Here is a 19024-nt window from a genome sequence, read left to right on the forward strand (position 1 = left end):
TTTGTATTTTATATATAATATGTTATTTCTCATCTCATATTAAAAGCGGCATAACTAAAATAATATTTGTAATGAATTACAAAATCAAATCTCCTAATAGTGCTCATTTGAGTATTTTATGAATTCCTCATTTATGAAATTTTCTAAATCAATCTTCCCAATTTTTTTTTCTTTCGAAAAGACACAAGAAGATGTACGTGAAGCAACGAGAATGAGAACCAGGACTTTATTTACCACTTAACATACATGCTTAACATTATGATATAACTATGGAAAAACACCATAGGGGAGTCAGGTTGAGATTTTATAGTGCTGTGTATAGGCTATAGCTACAAGGAGAATGAAAATTGGATTAATTGGGCGTTTTTTAGAGGGAACTATAACCTATTGTTAGTCAAACTAGTATATTGTAGGAAAGTGTCAGCAGCTTAATTATTCCCAGTATACCTAGCTATATGACATAATGTCAATGAGCTGTAATTTATTTGGAGGAATGAGATTTTCAAAAATTAAAGAAGTTGCCGTGTGGTTAGAAGGTTTCACGGGTTCAAGCGTGAAACAATCTCTTGTTAAAGATTACAATGTAAAATTGTGTACGACAGGTCCAATAGGGATAGATTGGTCTTTTTATTGGATCCTGCACATAACGGAAGCTTAGTATATCAAACGGTCCTTTTAATAAACGAGGATATTTCAAGTTCGGAAGGGTTTTACAAACTAATTGAGAAAACTTTTCATGGTGTCAGGCTAGTCTTTGGATGGAGAAAAACTTCATATCTTGTAATTGTGGTGACTTAGAACCATGCAATATTATCCCCAAAATGAACCGCATCTTATCAAATCCTAAAATAAGTGTATAATTTTTAACATATACAAACAATATAGTAGTAGCAACAATTAGCCCCTTTCATTAATATCCAAGTAATTTGTGTAGGGCCTATATAGAGTACATTATATTGTGCACTATATTAGGAGTGCCAAACTTTCAAGTTTAAAATTATATTAGTTGTAGGCTCGTCAGCTAATTAAATATGTAGCTCGCAGACAGAACTATAGGAAATAAAGTATTAGTGGCAAGCTAGTTGTACCATCGCTTAAAAAATAGGAATACCAAGTTTTAAATTCTACGTATCTTCTGTATTCTTTGAATCGTGGAATAATCAAAAAATCGTTTACTTCTTTTTTCGATTTTTTTTTTTAATTTATTAGACGGGGGTTTACTGATTTACAAAAATTGCAATACGAATTACATCAATAATTTAGAAAATCAAAAGAAGCAACTCCCGCAAAAAAATGTTCATTAATATCCAAGTAATTTGTGTAGGGCCTATATAGAGTACATTATATTGTGCACTATATTAGGAGTGCCAAACTCTCAAGTTTAAAATTATATTAGTTGTAGGCTCGTCAGCTAATTAATTATGTAGCTCACAGACAGAACTATAGGAAATAAAGTATTAGTGGCAAGCTATCGTGTTCTTGAAAAAATAGGAATACCAAGTTTTAAATTCTGCGTTGTGCTTATTGAACAAAAACTTCTCTTTTTCGTATTACTTTTACGTGGAATACATCAATAATCGTTTAAATTTTTCAGTAAATTATTTAGACAGTCGAATTACAGTTTATTCTAATTGAGCACATGAATTGAAATACATGATTGGTGTTCTTATTAGACATTTCGTGCTCAAATTCTAGAAAATCATTTACGCTGCGGCGGACCCAGGTGTATCCAAGGGTTGTCATCCGACACCCCTTGATCGGGAACTTTTTTTATTTATGTATGAATAATACTTTAAAGAGATGACCCTGCCAAGCAATACAGCTTCGGTAGCTCATTGGTGATGCTCTTCAACAGCAACCTTGAGGTCATGTGTTCACTTTGAAAAATTTACTCATTTTTCTTTTATACTTTGTAATTTGGAGATTAAAGTTGCTTTGCAATTTTTGTTGTGTGTTGCTCTTTCAAATGTAAGTTCTTTTAATTTTTTTTTTTCATTTTTATAGTTGAATTTTTTTGAAAACATTCATCGTTTTCTTTTGGAGTTGAATTTTATAAAATTATCTAAAGTCTATCTGAATTGATATTTTAAGTTGTAATTCAACTTAAATTTATTTTTCTAAGATATGACGCCCTTATAGTAATTTATTTATTTTTTTACTTCTTTAAATATCGTGTTGGCTTATGAAAAATTCTGCGTATGTCACTGGTGTGTTCTCAAGCACCTATTACGTGGATACATTAACCACATAAAATATGTCTCCTCCTCAATTCCAACAAGCTTGAGGTTTTACGACTCTTTGAGGCTAATGCATGTAATAAAATGAGGTTATATATTTTAAGTGGTTAACTTATATATATGTATTGCTATTTGTTGCTTCATTTGCTTTGTCTGTAGCTATTTGTTATCATATTTTTCTTGCAACCTGCTTCGAAACTTTTCTATTGGTGAGGGTTTATCGAAACGAACAATGGTACTGCGACATTACTCTTCCTAGACACCGCTTGAGAGATTATCTTTCGATATGTTGTTATTTTTGTTTTAAGCTACATGTGTAATGGGCCATTGCGAACACATACATAAATTTTTTCGAAATTTGAGCTAAAAATATCTAATAGAAACACTTTATTATTTGTTAGATGCTTAATCGAAATATGTTGTAATTTGCGTGTTTATATGAAATTATTAGACAAATTTACCATAATATATCTAAGAGTGTGTTACTTACCTCAGACATAAGGGACCCCGTCCTTGTAATTTTCTCATAAAAAGAATAATTTATACAGTTAATCATATCATATTGCTACAATATTAAAAACACCAAGCAATATTAAAAAAAATCATATTAAAAAAAAAGGAAAAAACATGCCTTCAAACTGTGTTAAAAAATAATTTTATTAAAAAAATAAGCGATGTCAAACAAAAAAAAAATTAAAAATCATGGGTTCCCCCTCCAATTACGGAAAAAAAAAAAAAAAAAATAGGTCTCTAAAAACACCAAGAAATATTCATTCTTATCTATCACTCAAAAAAAAAAAAAGCGGTCCAAATAAAAAAAACAAACAATGTAAAAAAAAAAAAAAAAAAAACGTTTTTAAAAATCAAACAATATTTATGTAATTCCCAAATTATCACGTTAAAGTCAATAATGGTGGATTCACCCATGCGTATCACCCCATTAGTGAAGAAATTATTGTATCCCTTAAACCTTAGACTCCATTTATTGTTTTTCTTCAAAAGGTTAAAATCCCTTAATACAATTTTAAAACCTCTTGATAAGCAAGCCCATCTAGATATTTTCTGTGTATTTGTTATTCCGCCATGTCATTTATTTGTTTTGTTTACTAAAATAAATATACTTAAAATATTTATATTTTAAAATAAGATAGAATTTAATTACTTTTTTCATTTTTTATTCATAAATGTGAAAAGAGATTAATGTCATAAAGAAAAATTAATATTAAATGGAGATCAAATAATTAATAAGGTAAATTAGTCAAATTATAATTCTAATTGACGTTTCCTTAAAAAACCGTGCAAAAGACAACATGACAAGTAAAGTAGCTAAACTAAGAATATTTATCAAAAATTAAAAAATAGTAATTCTTCGTTTAAATACAAAATTAAATTTCTACTTTGTTTCGTTTTAAACATGTAAGATTAATTTAATAATTTGAATTAGAATTATCCAAATCAAAATTTGATAAAAAATAATAAGTATTGTTTAGGTCCAATCTACATACATTAGCAATAGAATATTTTACACCTTTAAATTAATCGAATTAAAATTCAATGTATCAACTAATGCTTAAATATTTTTTTTGTTTTATCCGTTTTAAAATAGTTTCATTTTAAACAAGTTTTTTTTAAAAAATATTAATAAATTTTTGCCAACTTTATATTCGCGACGAACATTTAATATAATAAAGTTTATGATACGGAGCACGTAGACTTCATATTTTATTAATCGTGTTTTAAACATATATATATATATATATATATATATATATATATATATATTATCCTCTTAATTATATATACGCTAAGATACGCCTATAATCTGCTGCACGGACATACGCTGTCTAGTTTTATAAATAAGATTCCAATAATGATAAACATGCCCCTATTTTCAAATAAAAAACAAAAAAATTAGTTCCCCCCTCCACCCTTTCTCTCTTTCATTCTTATCTCTCACTCAACAACACAAAAGAGTCCAAATATATAAATAAACAAATCTCCATTTTTGTCATACTTCTACCCACTCACCTAAAACCCCTTCACTCCATTGAAGAGTCCCTTAAACCCTTCACTCCATTTTTATCATTCCCTCAAAATCTTGAAAAATCCCTTAAAACCCCACTTTTCAGTCTTTGAAAAATTTGAAATGCGACTCCATTTTTCTCAATCTTGAAAATTTTTTAAAAAAATTTCCCAAAACCTTATTTTTCTCTACTTCTCACTATGCGAATTAAGCAAATTTGCTATCTTCACCTATATACCCCACCCCCACCACCACCCCAACCACCAACCTTTTTCCAAAATGTAGGCCCCACTCAAGAAAACTCACCATCCGTGCCGTAAAAGCCACGTCATCAGAATTATCAAATACATCACCACCCCAACCATCATCACAAAAACTCAACAAATACAGTAGTCAAATAACTGAACCAAAATCTCAAGGTTGCAATGCGAAGGTCTCAAGCAATACTATATGGCATAATTTAGGACCATAAATATGAGATGATTATATGAAGCCTTTGAAAAGAACCCCAAAAAAATGAAACCTCTCATCATTTGCTTTTTGGTTATGAATAGTTCGGGTCAAAATTTGAAGGATCCATCTGTTTAATTAAAATTTAATTAAGTATTATATTATTATGTCATTAATGAAGAGATAATTTTAAGCTGAAAACAATATTAGGGACAAATTTTATCCTTTTTTTTTTCCTTTAACCATTCTCCTCGGGAGCTTTCCTTTTGCCCACTTAGTGACTCGAACACACAATCTTTGGATTGGAGGTGGAGGACGCTTATCATATGAGCAACCACTGCTAATATGTTAATGACATTTTTGACCATAATAGGCGATAGAAATCACAATTCGACCCTTTGAGTTATTTCTAATATGTTAAGAGCAATTTTTTGAACTTTTCCGTTTTATAAATACTATTTCAATCTTTTTTGGTTTTAAATGAAATATTGCTATACCGGATTGGATGTGACATTTTAAAAATGTACCAAAATTTTTTTTGAGGTTTTTCTAATAGAATCTTGCACCGCAATCTTGGTTAATATTTCAATAACTGATAACATGCCTCTATTTTTTTAAATAAAAAACAAAAAAATTAGTTCCCTCCTCCACCCTTTCTCTCTTCATTCTTATCTCACTCAACAAACAAAACAAAACAGAGAGTCCAACTATAAAAAACACAAAATCTTGAAACGCATCTCCATTTTTTGTTCTACTTAAACCCCTTCACTCAGTCTTGAAAACCCCTTCACTCCATTTTTCTCAATCTTGAAAAACCCCTTAAACCCTCCCAAAACCCCATTTTTCTCTACTTCTCACTATGCAAGCAAATTTGCTATCTTCACCTATATACCCCACCCCCACCACTACCCCAACCACCAACCTTTTCCCAAAATGTAGGCCTCACTCAAGAAAACTCACCATCCGTGCCGTCGCCACGTCATCAGATACATCACCACCCCAACCATCACAAAAACTCAACAAATACAGTAGTCGAATAACTGAACCAAAATCTCAAGGTGGGTCTCAAGCAATACTATATGGTGTAGGATTATCAGATGATGATATGAACAAACCCCAAATAGGGATATCATCAGTTTGGTATGAAGGGAATACTTGTAATATGCATTTGTTGAAACTTGCTGAAGCTGTTAAGGAAGGGGTTCAAGAAGCTGACATGGTTGGATTCAGGTTTAATACTATTGGTGTTAGTGATGCTATTTCTATGGGGACTAGAGGCATGTGTTTTAGTTTGCAGTCAAGAGATTTGATTGCTGATAGTATTGAAACTGTCATGTCTGCTCAGTGGTATGATGGAAATATTGCTATTCCTGGATGTGACAAAAATGTAAGCCTCTTTTAGACTTTTCTAATAGAATCTTGAAAAAAAATAAAAAAAATAAAAACCATTTTTAGTGATTAGTTAATGCTTAAATTCCTTTTTAAGGGGTCGTTTGGTTCCTGATTAGAGTTATGCAGGTATTAGTAATGGAAGGATTAGTTATAGAGGGTTTGGTTATGAAGAGTTTAGTTATCTATGTACTAGTTATTCCATCTGTGTTGGTTATGCTTGGTCGTGAACTGTTAGTCAAACACCGTACTTGGTGTGCTACGTAACAGCTAAAATGCTACCAAACGTTGTACTAGTTATTGTGGTTTTAGTACATGGATAACTCACTTCCTAACCAACAACCAAACAACCCCTTAACTGAACCTAAGTCCAGGGTGGGTCCGAGGCGATTATGTACGGTGTCGGATTATCAGATGATGATATGGACAAACCTCAAATAGGGATATCGTCAGTTTGGTATGAAGGAAACACTTGTAATATGCATTTGTTGAATCTTGCTGAAGCTGTTAAAGAAGGGGTTCAACAATCTGGAATGGTTGGATTCAGATTTAATACTATTGGTGTTAGTGATGCTATTTCTATGGGGACGATGCTATTTCTATGGGGACTAGAGGCGTGTGTTTTAGTTTGCAATCAAGAGATTTTATTGCTGATAGTATTGAAACTGTCATGTCTGCTCAATGGTATGATGGGAATATTGCTATACTGGATGTGACAAAAATGTGAGTCTCTTTTAGACTTTTCTAATAGAATCTTGAAAAAAAGAATACCATTTTTAGTTATTAGTTAATACTTAAACTCTTTTTTAAGTGGTCGTATGGTTGCTGGTTAGAGTTATGCAGTTATTTAGTAATGCAGGGATTAGTTATGCAAGGTTTATTTATGCAGAGTTTAGTTATTTATATATTAATTATTCCATTTGTGTTGGTTTGGGGTTGTACACTGGTAAACTGGTAACTAGGATTATAAACTTCGCTATTATTGCGGGGAAAGATGTGAGCTTTGCAATTTTCAATCATCTGTTCAATACTTTTTCTATTATTGTGGGGGCAAAAAGTGAGTTTTGCAATTTTATTGCTACTTTTTAAAAAAATGGATGTTCTTCATATTTGGGGAAATTGCGAGTTTTCTTATCCAATTCTGGAGTGTGAAAGTTGACGATATGGGAAATAGTTTCTATTGGGGTATTATATTTTATTTCTTGAATAAAAGATGCAAACTTTGCTATTATTATGGGGAAAAGATGTGAGCTTTGCAACTTTATTGGTCTACTCAATACATTTTCTGTTTTGCTTTCAAAAAAGTTGCTGCCTATCCTTGTAAAGACTTGCAATAATTTGTGTAGGTTATATTTCTTGGAGTAGATAAGATTCCAGGTTGATTTCCTGGAGAGTTCTATGTATATATGGAACATACCACTTTCAATTAGAAGTGGGTACAAGTATAATATTCTTAAGATTTTGTGTAAAAATTGAGCATCTTTTTCAGTTTGAGCAAGCTAAAAACATGTATTCCAGCATGCTTTATCTCTTCCAAATGATAACTGCTTGTTGTACTTTGGCAGATGCCAGGCACAATTATGGCAATGGGAAGACTAAACAGACCAAGTATCATGATATATGGTGGCACCATTAAGGTCAGATAGGAACATTCATGTTCGAATTCTTTCTTGTTGATCCAAAGCCTTTTTTCCTGTAGAGTATATTTTATCTTCTGAGATGTTGCTGCTTGGAACCATGCTATCACTTTCTAAATTTCTTCGAGAAAAGTGAAGTTGAATAACAATGGAGAATAAACAAAAAGGGAGACTGAACTTTCAGGGAGGAATATAAAAAAGGATAGGTGAAAGAGAAACAGTGTAGTATTTGAAATCTATGTTTTGATGTACTGAGAAAGTGAGATAGTAAAGGAAGCACTCAATATGAAAGACATTTTCTTTTTAAATTATTAGAGGATTTTCTAGTAATATGTCTATTTAGTCGCTAAATATTAGTTAACCTTTAACAAATAAAACATGGAAACAAAAATTCATGTGTAAATATTTGTTTGTTCCTTTATTTTTCATTGCATCAAAGAGTAAATTTTCGTTGCATTACAAGTACAAATCAAAATGCTAAAAATTGCATTGGAGACACTTGCTGCCAACACATCGATTAGTTCATTCCCTAATCATTAGGGTAACCAACTTTCTAGAAATAACACTAAATAAAAAGAGACAAACAACTCTAGATTCTTACTGATATAACAACCATTAATGATATTTTGAGGTCATTTGCTGCATCACGTGTTGATTCCTAATTCTGTTTGCTTCTGAATCATTATTGATCCTTTACCTTTTCTCTAATGTCAGCCTGGTCATTTTCAAGGGCACACATTCGACATAGTATCAGCGTTCCAGGTATGTGTACTGAATTGCTAGTTTGCTGTTCTAAGTTCTTCTTATTGCCCCCTTTAGCAATTCTTCTGTCCATTTTGCCGGTAGGGCTTTGAATAGACTTTGTGACACATGGAAAACAATAAGCTCACTTGTGGTAAAAACATATCACTATATCAGTGGATGGTCTATTGAAATAAAACCATTAAAACTAGGAGAAAGCATGTTCTGGTTGAAGTTTTCTTACCCTATGTAAGTACTCGAGGAACCATGGAGGATCATCAGGATATTTGAGAGGCTTTTGTAAAGTGAGTTCGAATTGCCTAAAGGATGGGATTTTTTTGGATGATCTTTTTCTTTGATAAGACAAGGAGGTGAAGTAAAAGCTTTACTAGATTCCGATTTCTTCTTAGCTATATAATTTGTTATTCTAACCCAATATTAATAGTGGGAAAATAAAATTTTAAACATTTCCAAGCCTATGTCATTCCATCTAAACATATTCTATTTGTGTCCCTCTGTATCATGATCTAGGGGACAATGGTCTTTATCTGCTTATCATAATAAAATGTACGCTGATGTTAGGGTAAATTTAATTAAAAAAAATATATCAATGAATACTTCGTTGAAGTATTCCCTTGACACCCTACTTGTTTTTGACTTGTATACTTTCAGGTAAAGTCTTCATCCTCTTATTTTCAGCACAATTTTTATCCATGTGGTATTCTGTGGCAACTGGCGAAGATTTTTCTTGACAAAAGACCATCCCATTATGACAATTTTGATCTTTTATGTAAAAGCATTTAAAGGGTTGTTGAGCGCTTTCAGATGTGCCATTTGTGATTGTTATGGTTTATACGATAGATGCATGCTGTGTGACTTGATTTTTTTTTTTTTTTTTTTTTAATGAGAAGGCTAAACTTAAAAGACAGCTTTCTGCCTTAGATTTTTCAAAAAAAAAAAAAAAAAAAAAAAAAAATTCAGTCACGGATCTGCACTTCTGTAGGAACTTTGGTGTTGACCATTTCTCTGCTTTGATTTTAATTACAGGTGTATGGAGAGTATGTTAGTGGTGGTATCAGTGATGAAGAAAGGATGAATGTAGTTCGTAATTCATGTCCGGGTGCGGGGGCTTGTGGTGGAATGTATACAGCAAACACCATGGCATCTGCTATTGAGGCAATGGGAATGTCGCTCCCTTATAGGTAAAACAATGTGATGTAGTTTAAACTTTGTTTAACAAGAATTGTTGCTAATGTGTGCTTTCAGCGTCTCCTTTTCAATGCTATAGCTCTTCCACACCAGCTGAAGACCCACTGAAAATGGATGAGTGCCGCCTAGCGGGAAAATATCTTTTGGAATTGTTGAAGATGGACTTGAAACCTCGAGATATCATCACAAAAAAGTCACTTCGAAATGCAATGGTGATAGTCATGGCACTTGGTGGATCTACAAATGCTGTACTACATTTAATTGCTATTGCAAGGTGAGCAAATTTTCCGCAGAGTTCAGACTTTACTTTTGGGTTGAGTATGTTAGTCATGATTTTGCATCTCCACAGATCTGTTGGCTTGGAATTAACTCTAGATGACTTCCAAAAGGTCAGCGATGAGGTTCCTTTCCTTGCAGATCTAAAACCTAGTGGAAAATACGTTATGGAGGATGTGCACAAGGTTTGTCCAACACTATGTATGCCAATATAATTTTAGTTTTGGTTATATGGGCAGTCACTGCTGTTGATTTTGTTCTGATGAATTGATGAGCTTGATTATGTAGATTGGAGGTACACCTGCAGTCATCCGCCACTTGTTGGAGCTTGGGTATTTGGATGGGGACTGTATGACTGGTATTTGGTTTTGATGATGGCTTTAGTAGACATTTTCTTATATTTGCCATCTAATAATTGGTGGAACTGATTTCACTTGCTCTTTGATTTGTAGTCACGGGAAAGACCATGGCTGAAAATGCAAAGCTATTTCCTTCTTTAGCTGAAGGTCAGGTAAGGTCTTTTTACCAATGGCGGCTTCCCATGTGTTGCAGTAATGTTTTTTTTATTAGGGATAAATCCTCACTTTTGTCCATCTTTCTTTTTCTTCTAGCAAATTATAAGACCGTTGTCAAACCCCATCAAAGAAACAGCCCATATTCAGATATTATATGGAAATCTTGCACCAGAGGGTAGCGTGGCAAAGATCACTGGAAAAGAAGGAATGTTCTTTAAAGGTATGTTCTCCTTATTTAGAATTTTTAATATTTGGTGTCTTTGAGCACTGTCTATTTACCTCTTGAAGATAGAACATTGATGGGAACTTGTTCATCAGGCCCCGCCCTAGTGTTTGAAGGAGAGGAAGCTATGCTTGCGGCTATCTCAGAAGATCCTTTGAGTTTTAAGGCAAGTCAGCTATTCCGTTTCCCTGTATTTCTTTCTTTTACTTCTATCCTGATACACTAGGTAATGAGTGCGGAGTGCCAAAGCGTCGAGTTCTAAGGAGCATTAATAGCTCAGATTAATAGTAAATACTGAAAGCTCTTGACGTCCAATAGACAAAATGAGTACAAGCATATGCTGGCAATAAATCCTATCTTCGATGAATCAATTCAAAATAAATTCCCTTTTCTAGGCATTTTTAATGGTTAAAAGGTTATCAAAATATTAATACATGAATGCCTTTTGCCATTTGCCTTTGGCTATTTCTCCTACGCTCCGGTTAACTATTGCTAGTTTACTAATGAAAATAAGCTGTGATCTCTCTTTTTTCCTTTTTTGCTTTTCTTTCATGTATAGCTTGAGGTAATGATCCTTGTCTTCTTTATGGGTCTAATGCATGACATTAGACTTTTCACAACAGAAACATCTAAAACATTAAGTAGGTCTTTGATAAGGCAGCAGAGAAGAAACAATGAAATCTCTGCTTTGTTCATTTTTCTTGTTGTATAGACGTACACTTCACCCTATCTCTCTGCTGTAAATATTTATCTTATATTCTTCCTTTTTCTGAATTGCTGTAATTAACCATCTTATTGGAATTTCAGATAGGCAAATTGGATACTTTGTGGAAGTATCATGTCCACTGACTGTTACTTTTGCTGATTTCCTCAGTTTTAGCTTGCGTTTGCCTCGTCTGTTTGTTGATTAGTAATTGGCTGCAATAGTTTTAGCTTTATTTTTTGAGCCAGTTCCATTCTGTTGGATGTAGAGTAGTCTCAACATATTTTCTGTGTGCCATCTTTCAGGGAAAAGTTGTAGTCATTAGAGGAGAGGGGCCTAAGGGAGGACCAGGAATGCCCGAAATGCTCACACCCACAAGCGCAATTATGGGTGCAGGTCTTGGAAAGGTACGCAATGCGAGATTTTTTTTTTTCTTCCTGTTCTCTTATATCTTTCATTCTAGTCAATGCTTATAGTTGACATGTATTTTGTAAAAATTATAGCTTGTCATTCTTTGTCTCTCTACTAGTATTTCATTTTGAATCTGTTGCATGACGTTAGCTCGTAACTTCTGTTTTCCGTGTTGCTGAACGTTTATTTTGTTTTCCTTGAACCTTAGGATGTTGCATTACTTACTGATGGAAGATTTTCTGGAGGTTCTCATGGATATGTTGTTGGGCATATATGTCCTGAGGCACAGGTACATTAGCTTTTGATATCTCAAATTGTTGCTTCTTTTACATCATGCATAATTTGTTCCTTTCTCCCATCTTACCATATTGCTCTCACTGTGTTGTCGGACGGACCATTATAGCTTGTATTTTTTTCAGCCATCAGGAACTTCCGAGCCACCTTAATATCTTGGATGCGTGAATGATCTTTAAAAGGAAAAAGAGAAGGGGGGGGGGGGGTAGGTAAATAAAGATGACACCCCTATGAGCACCTCCCCTGAGGCATTTAAAAGTTTAACCACAATAGAAGCACATCACCATACGCAGTTACAACAACATACCCAGTTAAATCCCACAAAATGGGTTCTGGGGAGGGTAGAGTGTACGCAGATCTTACCCCTACCTTGGGAGGTTGAGGCTGTTTCGGGGAGACCCTCGGCACAAGGACATGATACTATAAAAAGCCATGGAAAAATACTATAGAAACATGATAAATATGTCTGAGAAAAAAGGAAGCCATAACTACCACAAGTTAATAAGATAATGGAGGTACAAGAAACAACATAGATAATGGAGGTACAAGAAACAACATATAGTAGCAGAAATTGAAGGACAAGAAACTACAAATGTAATACTACGACTACTAATATGAAAGAATATGTAGGACGACGCTCAACTACCTACTAACCTTCTACCCTAATTCGTGTCTTCCATAACCTCCTATCTAAGGTTACCATATGCAGTTAAGAGTTATTTAAAAATGTCTGAAATTTGATGGCACTTTAGTGAAAATCTTCTTTTGATATCATGCTTCAAATTCTATTCCTTCTTTTGAGCCGAAGGTCTATCGGGAACAATCTCTCTACCCAACAAAGGTAAGGGTAAGGTCGCGTACATCCTACCCTTCCCAGATCCCACTTGGGGGACTACCTTTGGGTATGTTCTTGTTGTTGTTGAGTTTAATCAGAAAATGTTTGCATGGTAATAATTAGTAGATCCTAAAGTACCAGTTTCAGCTGTTAAATTTGTTCAACTAACAGGTTCCTAGTTTTGAGAGTGCAATCACTAGTTTTGGTAGCCAGACTTCTCTTGTTTGTTTCCCGGTGTTGATCTTTTTCCACCAAGTTTTAGTGTGCTCATAAAGACATGATTTCATTAATTTATTTAAGTTGTTGAATATTGTATTTCCTTCTAAGAAAAATGTGTGGTAGAAAATATAAGCATGCAGCTATAGATATCCTTGCAGTCGTGATGATAACAGTCTGAGATATATGAACTTGATTTATTTACATTCAAACCCCCCATCAGGAAGGAGGTCCAATTGGTCTTGTTCAAAATGGAGACGTAATAACAATTGACATATCCAAGAAGAAAATGGACGTTCAGTTATCAGACGAGGAGTTTGAGCAGCGTAGAAAGAGTTGGACTCCCCCTGTATATAAAGCCGACCGAGGAGTTCTCTACAAGGTAAGTTATTTGGTAGTAATGGATATATGTTTGAAACTAAAGAGTTTTATATCGACGTAATTTTTTTGTTTCTTGCAGTATATCAAAAATGTGCAATCTGCTTCCAAGGGATGTGTTACTGATGAATAGACAAGAGAAGCAATTTTTATGAAAGCATAGAGTGAACCTAGGAAAAATCCTGATTTGTAGATTTTGCATGAAGCTGCAATACGGGCATTTTCGCGGCTCTTAGCATATTTATATTAGAGGTTTATCCTATTTATGTTTTTAGATGTAACTCATATAAATTGGTTCGTTTAAAGTTGAGGGAGCATTATTTTTTTCTTCTACTTTGTAAGTCTGGATCCTTTAACTTGTTGATTAGTAGTCATTTAAACAGTATAATGCTTGGTGAAATAATCAGAGGCGGATCTAGGATTTGAAGGCGGCGGGTGCCACAATTTTTTCAATGTACATCTTGTTAGGAACGTGTACTGAGATCGGGTCCATCTCTTTTTAGTTTATTCGAGTCAACTTAATAGGTTTTTTTTTTAATTTGCAAATATGAAATTACATCTCAAAAATCAAGAAACGAACATAATTAACATCTTAAACAAGGAATTGCACCCATTAACAACAGAATTAAAATCAACATTTTCACCAAGGGACTTGCATCTCTTATGTATATTAAAAAATGAATTTGCACAAGTAAAATAACATCTTCAATAAGGGAATTATATCAATCAAAATAAGAAAAATTATAAAAAAAAAAAAAAAAACTCTTCAATAGGTAAATACACCCCATAAGTAAATTGGAATTAGATAAACTACAAGTTCTCAAAAATAAATCATAAATTTCATATTTTTTCTAAGCAGTGCTTACGAAATTTCCATCACAATTTAAGTAGCAAAGTGATTTAAATTGAATTTAACAATTATAGAATAGCATAAATTTTTATAATACACTCCCTCCGTCCATTTTATACCTATTTTACCCTTATTATTAAGTATTCCAATTCATTTCTCATTTTATTTATTTCTTATTAAGAGTGTCCCAAGTCATATATAGACAAGTAAACATGGACGGAGGGAGTAATAAACAATAGAAATAATAATTAAAAAAAAAATTAAATTTTGATCTCAATCCAAAATTCCATTGAGACCCAAGTTTTTCAATTTAAATACTCACAGATTTAGATTAAGAGAAATGCTTAATTTAAGGGATTTTGAAGTTTTTATTTGTGTGTTTTCGCTAGAGATCATAGATAAAATAATAAAAAAGAGGAAAGGCAATATAAATAATAAAGATAAATAGAAAATTCGGAGAGCCGAAAAGGGAATTCTTTGGTACAAACTAAGTAAAAAGCACAAAGAAAAACGGGAGTCGAAAAATGTTTAAAATAGATTCAAACTTGTGTCTACCAGCCGTGGCACCTTTGTCTAATTTAATACTGGGGGTGGCGGGATCAAATAATTAACCTAATTTAAGCAAATTACAACATAAGTATATAAAAAAAATATTAATTTAGGGGGTGCCATGCCACCCCACCCCCAAAGGGTGGATCCGCCCCTGGAAATAATATTGATAAAGAACAACAGCAGTTTTTTCAGACTATATTGTAAGTTTGTGGGTTCTTTGTAATTTGCACCCTTAATGCATGTTTTCTTTTGTGATTCACACTCTTCTATCTTATTTTCTTCTAGTGATCTACATCCTAATTTTTCATATCCATGCAAAATAATATTACTCTTCTTCTCTTTAAATTTTCAAGAACGGAATAGGAAAGTAAAAGTAAGAAACATAAAACATACTCCCTCCATTTCAAATTGTTTGTCTGGTTTTGATTTGGTGCGGAGTTTAAGAAAGTAAATAAGATATGTTAAATGTACCAAAATATCCTTATATCTTGTAGTCTTAAACGTGAAAGTATGAAATTAAAGAGTTGTCAAAGAAGAAAAGACACACTCTTTTTGTAACGGACTAAAAAAGAAAGTAAGGCAAATAAATTGAAACGGAGGGAGTATTGCTCAAAAACGTTAAACAAGTGAAATATTGATTTGAGAGTTTCAGAGTGGATCATGGACCTAATTTCTTCTAGGCTGTGGTTTGGACTATTCTGACCATCAGATGGCCCAATATCCTTGAGTACTCTCATTTTTTTGCGCGGAGTGCCCTTCTTTTGGGGTGGTTTTTAAATTTTGCCCCTCATATTTGTGGTCTTTAAATTATGCCCCTCATATTCTTTGGTCTTTAAATTTTGCCCTTAGCATTGCAACTTTGAGCTTTCGCGCCGAAATCATGAGGTTCTGAGTTCGAACCCCCGCTCAAGCATAAATTTAAAAAAAATCGCAAGACAAGGTTTGGTTCGCGTGTATGCCGGACCCGGCATACTTTTGTTAAGGAATTACAAATTTTATGCCGGACCCGGCATACTCATGCCTTATGGGCGGACTTTCAGCATAAGTATGCGGAACCGCGCATAACTTTGATAATTCCTTCACAAAGTTATCGGTGGGGGCATACTTTTAATGGGCAAACTTTTATGGGACCGGCATAACTTTGTGAAAGAATTATCAAAGTTATATGGGACCGACATACTTATGCCGTCGCCATAAGGCATAAGTATCCGGTCCAGACATAACTTTGGTAATTCCTTCACAAAGTTATCGGTGGGGCATACTTTTAATGGGAAAACTTTTATAGGATCGGCATAAACTGTGAAGGAATTATCAAAGACATGCGGACCCGACATACTTACGCCAAGTTGCCCATAAGGCATAAGTATCCCGCATAACTTTGGTAATTCCTTCATAAGTGTATGCCGTTTTGGGGGCATAGCGAAATTTAAACTCGCCTTGCGAATTTTTTTAAAATTTTATCCGCGTGGGTTCGAACATGAAACCTATGGGTTTTAGCCGAAGGGCAAAATTTAAAGATTTCAAATATGAGGGGCAAAATTTAAAGACCACCCCAAAAGAAGGGCAATTCTGCGAATTGCCCGAGTACTCTTGGGCTTTTGCCCATATTTTGTAGGGCAATTCGCAGAATTGTCCTTCTTTGGGGGTGGTGTTTAAATTTTGTCCCTCAAATTGCTGGTTTTTAAGTTTTAGGCTTCGCCTAAAATTCATGGATTCCGAGTTCGAACTTAGTCAAAAAATTTTAAAAAAATTTGCAAGGCAGAGTTTGAATTTCTCTTTGCCACCTCCGGCAGACTTTGCCTTGAGGCATATATTTTTTTCTTTTTTCATACTTTTCAAGGCAAATTTTTAGTTATGCCTTAATGAAAAGTTTCGTCTTATAGGGTATACTTTTAGTTATGCCTTAATTAAAAGTGTACCCCATAAGACATAACTAAAAGTATACCCAAATAAGGTGGAATCTTTCCTTAAAGCATAACTAAAAGTTTGCCTTATAAGGCAAAGTCTATGCCTTAAGGAAAAGTTTTTTGGTTATGCTTTAACTGGCCCATAAGGCATAACTAAACTTTTAGTTAAGCCTTATGGGGTAGACTTTTAGTTCAAGATAACTTTAGTTTTTGCTTGAGAGTTATTTCTTAGGATTCGGCATACATTACTTTGCCTTGCGAAATTATTTTTTTATTTTTATACCTGAGCAAAGGTTCGAATCCAAAACCTCAGGTATTCGCTCACTTTCTCAAGCGAAGAGCAAAACTTAAAGACCACAAATATGAGGGACAAAATTTAAAAACCACAAATATGACTATATGAGGGACAAAATTTAAAGACCACTCCAAAAGGAGGACAATCTGCGCAAAAAAATATATTTTGCAACATTTTTTTGCGCAGATTGCCCTTCTTTTGGGGTGGTCTTTTAAATTTTGCCCCTCATATTTGTGGTCTTTAAATTATGATTTCTCATATTGTTGGTCTTTAATTTTTGCCCTTCGTGTTGCAACCCTGAGCGTTCACGCAGAAATCATGAGGTTCTGGGTTTGAACCCCCGCTCAAGCATAAATTAAAAAAAAAATTGCAAGGCAAGGTTTTAGGTCGCGTGTATGCCGGACCCGGCATACACTTGTTAAGGAATTACCAAAGTTATGCCCGACCGAGCATACTTCTCGTGCCTTATAGTATGATTCAGCATAAGTATGCCGGAAACATAACTTTGGTAAATTCTTAACAAGTTTATGTCGAGCATACTTATGGGCAAACTTTTAATGGGCAAACTTTTAGTTAAGCCTTAACTAAAAGTCTTTTCCTAGTTATACCTTATGGGGCAGACTTTTAGTTAAGGCACAACTAATTAAAAGTATGCCCCATAAGGCATAACTAAAAGTATACCCCATAAGGCGGAACTTTTCCTTAAGGCATAACTAAAAATTTGCGTTATAAGACAAAGTCTGTGTCTTAAGGAAAAGTTATGCCTTATGGGGCATACTTTAGTTATGCCTTAACTAAAAGTCTGCCCCAGAAAGCATAACTAGGAAAAGACTTTTAGTTAAGGCTTAACTAAAAGTTTGCCCATAAATATGCCGGACCCGGCATAAACTTATGAAGGAATCATCAAAGTTATGTCGGACCCGGCATACTTATGCCAAGTCTGCCCATAAGGCATAAGTATGCCGGGTCCGGCATAATTCGGTAATTCCTTCACAAGTTTATACCGGTGGGAGCATAGCGAAATTTAAACTCTGCTTCGCGATTTTTTTTTAAATTTTTGACTGAGTGGGGATTCGAACCTGGAACTCATAGGTTTTAGCCAAAGAGCAAAATTTAAAGATTTCAAATATGAGGAGCAAAATTTAAAGACCACCCCAAAAGAAGGGCAATGGCCTAATAACCCCAATTCAACACCTGAGAGCCCAACTATCTTTTCACTTTCAAATTTGGCCCTAGCTGTTAGGATTGACCTGTTGGCTGTAATCACGACATTTGCAAGACTGTTAAAGTTTGTCTCACTTTTTTTTTTTTCCTTCTTATTTTGTTGATTGATTTAGATTGCAAGTGGGTGAGGTAATATACGCAAATATGCAAAATGTACAACTGGTGGTACAGATACCCTTGAAGAAGAGTACGATTCATTGTATTTTCAGAGGCAGATTCAAGAATTTACCTCGACTCTTATAAATAGCATCCGCCAGCTGTTGTTTTTCGGCCCCTTCATGCCGACCTTGCATTCTATATATTCTGCAAAACTATATTTTTTTTATTGTATATGAGTTTATCTTATGTACACTGATCAACGGTATAATTTTCTATGAGTATATCATGTTAAGATAAACTTATTACAATAGGTGATGATTTATATTGGCCTTAGTTTGATAAATTAAAATTTGTTGTAAATGAAAATTTGTTGTAAATGACATGTTATACTAACTTTGTTAAAATACATTGTTATTTAGCATGTATCAGAGAATATAGTACAAAGTTATATTCTTTAGCCATTCTTGATCGTTGTAATTAATAATATGGGGAAGGTATTACACTAGTTCCTGGAGGAGTAGAGTATATGTTGAATTTTTAGTTTAATCATGTTCCCTAAT

General features: G+C 33.8%; 1 protein-coding gene across 1 annotated transcript; it reads left to right on the plus strand.

Moving 5' to 3' along the window:
* Positions 1-5379: 5379 nt before the first annotated feature.
* Positions 5380-13925, plus strand: LOC132068268 (dihydroxy-acid dehydratase, chloroplastic-like). The gene is made up of 14 exons (XM_059461808.1): positions 5380-6097; positions 7665-7736; positions 8451-8498; positions 9525-9679; positions 9766-9960; positions 10036-10147; positions 10251-10320; positions 10415-10473; positions 10574-10697; positions 10796-10866; positions 11709-11810; positions 12023-12103; positions 13383-13541; positions 13620-13925. The coding sequence occupies exons 1-14, from the start codon at positions 5570-5572 to the stop codon at positions 13668-13670; spliced, it is 1827 nt and encodes a 608-aa protein (XP_059317791.1). The 5' UTR covers positions 5380-5569; the 3' UTR covers positions 13671-13925.
* The last annotated feature ends 5099 nt before the right edge of the window (positions 13926-19024 follow it).

The sequence above is a fragment of the Lycium ferocissimum genome, chromosome 8 (assembly GCF_029784015.1).
Source record: "Lycium ferocissimum isolate CSIRO_LF1 chromosome 8, AGI_CSIRO_Lferr_CH_V1, whole genome shotgun sequence".
Classification (NCBI taxonomy): domain Eukaryota; kingdom Viridiplantae; phylum Streptophyta; class Magnoliopsida; order Solanales; family Solanaceae; genus Lycium; species Lycium ferocissimum.